Source organism: Frankliniella occidentalis, unplaced genomic scaffold (assembly GCF_000697945.3).
Source record: "Frankliniella occidentalis isolate FOCC.00 unplaced genomic scaffold, Focc_3.1 Scaffold16, whole genome shotgun sequence".
Classification (NCBI taxonomy): domain Eukaryota; kingdom Metazoa; phylum Arthropoda; class Insecta; order Thysanoptera; family Thripidae; genus Frankliniella; species Frankliniella occidentalis.
Window position 1 is genome coordinate 3391788 of NW_026267146.1, and position 7058 is coordinate 3398845.

General features: G+C 57.2%; 1 protein-coding gene across 3 annotated transcripts in view; it reads right to left on the reverse strand.

The window, feature by feature from the left end:
* Positions 1-6: 6 nt before the first annotated feature.
* Positions 7-7058, reverse strand: part of LOC113207701 (uncharacterized) — a 17544-nt gene continuing 10492 nt past the window's right edge. For 2 of the 3 annotated variants that reach the window (XM_052264079.1, XM_026424356.2), the window contains exons 2-3: positions 2062-2210; positions 7-1813 (exon numbers count right to left, since the gene is read on the reverse strand). In XM_052264079.1, coding sequence (XP_052120039.1) covers positions 389-1810 — 1422 coding nt within the window. In that variant the 5' untranslated portion in view covers positions 1811-1813; positions 2062-2210 and the 3' untranslated portion in view covers positions 7-388. The remainder of the gene's footprint in view (positions 1814-2061; positions 2211-7058) is intronic. The other variant, XM_052264082.1, reaches the window with a different exon arrangement.

Below are 7058 nucleotides of genomic sequence, written 5' to 3' on the forward strand. Positions count from 1 at the left end.
TACAAAGTAGGCTGAATACAATAAACAATACACAAAACACGCATACAACAGCACACATTTTACAATAGTACAGCACTAATGCGACAAAGTACCAATTCAACGTTCAGTTACAATAGCGATTTTGTAGACAAATTTGTAAACGGTGACAAAATTAAACACGTCTCGCCAAAGATGAGGAACACTATTATGATCAGTGCCAAGATTTAGGCATGTTGAGCAAAACAATTCACGAATGATTTGTTACAAATCCCATTCGCATTTCACGCTGACGAGGGGTCGGCGGCAGCCCGATTCAAGGTCACCATTGCATGGGGTCTGTCAAAATGGCAAACACGACTTTGGGCAGTGAAAAGGCGTCTTAAACGAAAAGGACACAACAGAGACAAAATTAGGGCGTCGCGGTTGAATCGATTAGGACTGGGCTCAGATTTAGTCGAGGAATGGTGATCCAGTCAGTGCAATGGCCGTCGTCGCCGTGCTCGAGCATGTACGCGCACTCTTCAAACCATTCGCTTTCCCAAACTTCTCCATGGCAGCCCAGTTCGCACGGCTCGCAAGCATTAGGATCTAGTTCATCGCAGTAGTAGGATGCATACACTATTAAGTCCAGCGAAGGGTTTTTGGACAGTAGCGTTTCCACCGACTCCCAGTGCAGATACCCGTGGGCACAACGTGGAGCGTTGGACTCTGTCGGGTGCAACTTAATGGTCCGCAAGGCAGGGTTCGTTGCGGGCGTGATGGCTAGCAGCAGCGCTTCTGACGCCGTGTCTAGCTCTAGTTCCCGGAGGGCTGGCATCAAGGGCAGGGCGCTGATCACCGGTTGTAGCTGGGGCTGGAGATCGAAGGTTGAAAATAAGTATTCGTTGATATCGATGGTCAACGACTCTACAAGAGAAGGCCCAGACGACACCAGGGCGAGAACCAGGTCGACGCCGACGCCATTAATAGAGGCCTCCTCTCTGTACTCTAAAGTGACGTTGCGCAGCTGTTTGGCACGGCGCAGAAACTCCTTGGCCTGCGGCACGGCATCCCGCATCCTGCTACACCCCACACCGAGCGACACCAGCTCCAGCGACTCGCACGCTGCCACGGCGTCCAGTCCGGGAAGAAGCGGGCAGTGGTAGAGCCCCCGTAGGTTGGGTATGCCTGCCAGCAGTGAGGCCGTCGAAGTCAGGGCCGAGGTGGAGAAGTTACAATTGCCCTCTAAATCAACGTCCTCCAATGTGTCGGCGTGGGAGGCCAACACGAAGTCACAGAAGGGACCCAGATCTGGTCTCAGGTTGCACGTAAATGTCCTGAGTGATGATCTAGGCCTGGCTGTTGGCAGGCTGTTCGTGGAGATGACGTACTCATGCCGATCACTAACTGAGACTGCAAGCGCAACCAGCCCGGAGGTGAACGCAACCGGCCAGAGGAGAGCGGGCGCATCAGCGACAGTCTCTTCAGCCCAATACCGAACGTCAAGGTTCCTGAGCCGGCCGAGCATCTCCTGGTTAGCGATCACCAGAGCCGCGAACACGGCGCTCCCGTCCTGCACTATCAGTGATAAAGATGAGACGGCACACCTTGTGATGGAATACAGCTGCTGATGGTCCGCCGGGAGCACAACCGAAAGACTTGCCAGGCAGGGCGCGAGTCGCAACACCGGCAACAAGTAGCGGTTGTGGTCAGAGACTCGTTGCCGCCGCCACACGTGCGGGTGCAGGGCCAGGCCGCCAATCCTCTTGCACACGAGGCGGCACGCGAGGAGGTCCGGCACGTCCAGGTACTGCATCACCGTCAGCAGCACGTCCTCCGGCAGGTGCTCCATGACCTGTGGGGACACGGGCGGGGTACGGTCAGAACAGGAAACAGAACGCTCCAGGTCCAGGGGAACAGGCGGGGCACGCGCACTAGTGCACCGGTTGTAACTGTGAATGCGCAGCAGTGTTGCGGGATTGCATACCCGCCAGGGCTGCAGGGGCCATGGCACCTTACGGGCGAATTGGGTCGGCAAACCCGCAACACTGCTGCGCATTCACAGTTACACCCGGTACGACGGCTACAAGGAAACAAACGTACCTTTCCGTGCGTGTTATGAGGAGGTCAAACTCGATGTCGTCCCGCTCGTCGTGAACCCCGACCGCCTGACCGAGACCTGAACCTGAAACAGCCTTCGCGCTGCCTGCTGCAGCTGCCTTGGATGCTGGCCGACTGGTGACTGCTCTGATCTGAAAGCAGATGAGCAGCCACGCCGGTGTCACCCTGCTCCCCCACCCCGACCTGGGGCCTGGAGCGAGGCCGGCCAGGGCCAGGGACTTTCCCCAGAGCAGCGACTGTACTTCCCCTTCCCTCACGGCGGCGGGGAAAACTAAACTTGTAACAGCTGGGGTTCCTGTCCTGTGTAACGCATCACGCTGAATAAAGCATTCCGGTAAAGCTAAAATGCAGAAGAATGCGAGGAAGCAGAAAAAGGAAATCACTATGCCTTTTACATGGGACTTCCGTTTTCTTGTTCCCTGCATTCTTCTGCATTTCAGCTTTACCGGAATGCTTCATCGTAAGATATAAAAGAAAAGCATGACTACCCGACCTGTTTCCTCCTGAGCGCTGATTTATCGACGATGACGTCGGTGTGTCAGTCAGCCAATGAGCGCGCAGTAGGAAAGGGATTGAGAAGTCATGCTTTTCTTCTCTAGGTTCCTGTTTTCCTGCAGCGGAATACCCTATTATCCCGGCCCGGTCTGTTCGCGGCCGTAGCGAGCCGCGCCAGCCCCCGTTTGGCTGCTACCAACAATCGCAACGCCCCGAGCGACGCGAGCACCGGCGAACACCCCGCGAAATGACAGGCCGCGATTCGCGAGGATGTGCTCCCCTGCGACGGGGGTGATTCGCGGGCCACCACACAGCAGGGGAAACAGCGCTGGTCGCGGGTCTATCGTCGCGAGTTTCCGGACCGGACCGGTGTGGCTGATGCGGATTTCTACGGGAAAAGTTCCTTCCGACTCAATTTTTGACGGAAAAATTTTGCTCACAGCTTGTTTTTATCAGAGAGTTCTATTCTACCAGTTCAAGGTCGAGTTTTTTTGTCCACGAGCCCCTTGACCGTTTCTCACCCTACTAATCGACCTTTTTTTTTTTTGCGATACTATTGCGGTACTATTTTACCAGAGTCCCACCTTCAGAGGCGCAAACACGTAGTACCACGTGCCGCTACTGTGCCCCCACCCCTCCTCTTTTTCTCGGAATCCCCCGGGGGCGCACGGGCGACGGGCTGCGGCGGGCCGGTCGGGAACTCCAGGAGGCACACGTCTCGTCCACCAGACCGCGACTCCACCACACCACATCATCCATCATCAGTCGCTCTCCAGCTCCATCCAGCTCCAGGTCATCACGCCAGCGCTCCATACTGCCAAAGAGGTACGTGGGCCGATCGGTAGTGTGCATCTGCCGTGTGTTCCAGAGAGGTCATCCTCTCTTGCGTGGCGAGTGTTTCCCTTGCTGACCAGAGCACTGCTTCCAGATGCTGGGGTACTTCTCTGACGAGGTGCTGCTCGCGCTGATGCAGTACCTGGACGCGCCGGCCCTGCTCGCCTGCCGCCTCGTGTGCAAGCGGCTCGGCGGCCTGGCGCTGGAGCCCTGCCTGTGGAAGCACCAGCGCGTCCACCACGCGGACCCCTGTGCCGGCCCGGTGCTGCGGCTGGCGCCGTGCCTGGGCGAGCTGAGCGTCGGCCCCGAGTGCTGCCCTACGTCAACGGACCCCGTGGAGGACCTCGAGGAGACGCCCCTACAGTGGCGACGTGCGCTGTACATCACGACCGGGTGCGCCGTGGCCGAGCTGCGCCTCACCGTGAACGACAGGAACGTGGCCTTCGCCGCGATGGTGATCCGCAAGCAGGCGGCGCTCGGCCGTCTCAGGCGGCTGCATGTGCTCTTCTCTGACTTTCGCCGGGACGCAGACGCCTCCTTGCTCTTGTCCACGGTGGCGTCGACTCGCGGCCTCGAGAGGGTCGTGCTGCCCACGGTCCGTGAGTACCACTGCGGCTCCTGCTCGAGCCTGGAGAGTCTCCTCCGATCTGCACCCGGGCCCGTCGTGTCGTCCCTGAAGCACTTCTGCTGCAGGGCGAGCCCGCCGCTGAAGCGGTTCATCAACGTCATGCTGGCCGCGCACGCGTCGACCCTGGAGGTGGTCGAGCTCGCCGACGGCGCGGCCGTCTCCGGCCTCACCGAGACGGCGACCTTGCTCGCCGGAATGCCGAATCTCCGCGAGCTGCGGACCGCCTTGCTCCCCGGGCTGCAGGTCGCGGCGGCGTGCGAGTCGCTGAGGGAGGTCACCCTGTTCGTGAGAAGCGAAACCCGAGGCAACGTCGAGGACGCCAGAGAGTTCCTGAGCCGCGCCGACCAGCTGCGCGCCGTCTCCCTGAAGTACTCCTCGTGGCTACTGAAGTATCCGGACGGCGTCGGCGCCAGCCTGGACCTGTGCAGGGCCTTGGCTGGTCCGTATCATCGGCCCCTCCTGGAGTCGTTGGTGATCCTCGACGACCACTCCTACAAGGAGGATCGCTTGTACCCCCACCTGCAGGCGGTGCTCGACGCGCTGCCCTCGCTGCCCGCCCTGCGACACCTGGAGCTGAACGCGGTGCTGGACAGGCTGGTCGGGAGCATCACGCCCGACACGGCACCGGCCCTGCGGACGCTCCGGCTGCACCGGTTCGTGGGCAGCGGCAAGACGTGCGCCCACTCCTACCTGCACGGCGGCTCGGCGCAGACCCTCCTCAGGGACAACCCCGCGCTCGACCTGCACGTGTACGCGCCCTACTACTGCGACACGGAGGAGGACACGCAGGACAACTACTGGTCATGTGAGGCCATGCCGATGCAGTCCCCTTGTGAGGCGTGTGTCCTGGGCTGCCACGAGGAAATGATCGTTAGCCACCGGCAAGTGGTGGCGAGCAACCCCTACGCCGACTTCGTAGGGCACACGTGGGTTAACATTACTCGGTGTCTCTCCGGTGCTGCATCTTACCGGTGATTTTTCGGCAGTCTCCAAGACTGTCTCTACCAGAATGAAATGAAATGTGTCTCACCTCGGCTTGCTATTTCTCGTTTGTTGTTGAAATGTTTATTGTTTGTTTTGGTTCGTGTAAGTTTTTCTTGTTAACTAGATGTTTTATACCCATATATTCAGGTATCTATGAATTTTGAATGAATGATCCATTGGAAAACGTCAACATTTTGTTTATAGTTTCCGAAAATTCAAGTACGGTAAAACGCATTTTCCAAAAGAAAAGAGCAGTCACGACAGAATCATGACATTGTCTACAGTTTTTCTCAAAAAGACTGCTAAAAACACTGCTAGCTGTTCAGTGAACGAAGAACGTAGAAAAATGGGGTGGGAGAATACATAATTGTGCTGTCTGAGCCAAACTGCGAAGTGATGTGAGGAATGTGAGAGGGGTGTAGAACTGGGTGGCTGCGCTGCCGTGGTAGTCGTGCCGGCTCACCTTTATTAACCTCGGTGGTACGTATTGGAGGTGCGGGATTAAAGAAGTAATAGGGAAGCTGGATAAAAGCGGGATAAAACAATGAGGCAGGGCAGCTCGAGGGTAGAAAGGGTGTAAGGGAGGAGAAGGGGGGGGGGGGTAGGGGAAGAGTGAGACGGGTATACAACTGGGAGGGACAGGAAGTGTGGACCGATGGAGCGAGGTGGGAGAAGGGCGAGAGTGAGAGAGAAAGAGAGGCCCGGGGAAAGGCGAGAGGGGTGGTTTGGAGAAGAGATAGAGAGGAGGATAAAAATAAAATACATTGAGAGAGAGAGAGAGAGAGAGAGAGAGAGAGAGAGAGAGAGAGAGAGAGAGATCGCGGTTTGCTGAGGAGCGGGGAGAGGTGCAGCGCGGTAGCGAGTCAACACTTTTACGATTGTAGGTCGGCGGTCCCTTTTCTTTTTATGTTTATTCTCGCAACTCTTTCCCCGCCTAGTCCCTGCCGAGCTTCCTGTCCGTGATCCTTGTTTATTTTAGTTTCTCGCTCTCTATCTCCGTCTCGCTCCCTCGCTCCGCGATGTCCTCGCGGCTCATTATCGCGGAGTAAGTCGCGAGAGTTCCATGGGGTTCGGTAATAAACGTGAGAAAGCGACAGAAAGAAGAACAATAATTGGGAGAGGATCTTTTTATTTTGTGTGTGGAAGCAAAAAAGGGGGGGGGGAGGCGTGCGTTGTCTGGAGCAACTTGCTGCTAATGCTAAGCGGCTTAAAGGTGGATCATTTGGAAACTAGTCATCCGACCAATCGCAACCCCTCCCCCTTCTGCACAAATCTTTCCTCTTTCCCTCCCCTTTGTTCTCCTCTTTATTTTCTGTTCTTTTTTTTTTTTTTTTTTGAGTCGTGGGGAGAGAGGAGGATTTTTCCAGTATCTTTAGGAAATCCCTTCGCACTCGCCGGCCTCACGCGCACGAGGGATTGCAGGAGGAGGGGGGGGGATCTACCGGGTCGACCGGGCAGCCCTGCGGATGGACAACACGCTGGGCACCGCAGGCCTACTCTCAAATCGGAAAGGTACGTAACAAACACAGAAGAAGAAGAAGAAGAAGAAGAAGAAGAAGAAGAAGAAGAAGAAGAAGAAGAAGAAGAAGAAGAAGAAGAAGAAGCTCGTGCACCGGCTTCGACACAGTTGCGGCGCCAGAAATGGTCGGAAACCCCACCACCACCACCAGGTCCACCCTGCGGCCCCCAACCGGCTGCCCGCGGCGCCACCGCTCAGCATGTCGATTGCGATTTAACAGCTTCACAGGTTTCGATAGTTAGGTCATTGCGGCCAGCCGTTACCCGGCACGGGATGATTTTCGGCACAAACTTTGCCTTCCGGATCGCGCGCGGCGTGGCGTTGGCGCGGCGCGCGGGGTTGCAGCTGGCCCTGCGGCAACTGCTGGCGACAGCAGCGGTCTATATTCAATGCCGAACGCTCTACCGTGCTCGGAGAGGGAGAGGGGGGGGGGGGCACTTACTGCGAGGGGTACGGGACAACGCTCTTTACTCGATACACACGATGTAGGGACCGGCCGGCAAGCGCAGAGGGCAGCGA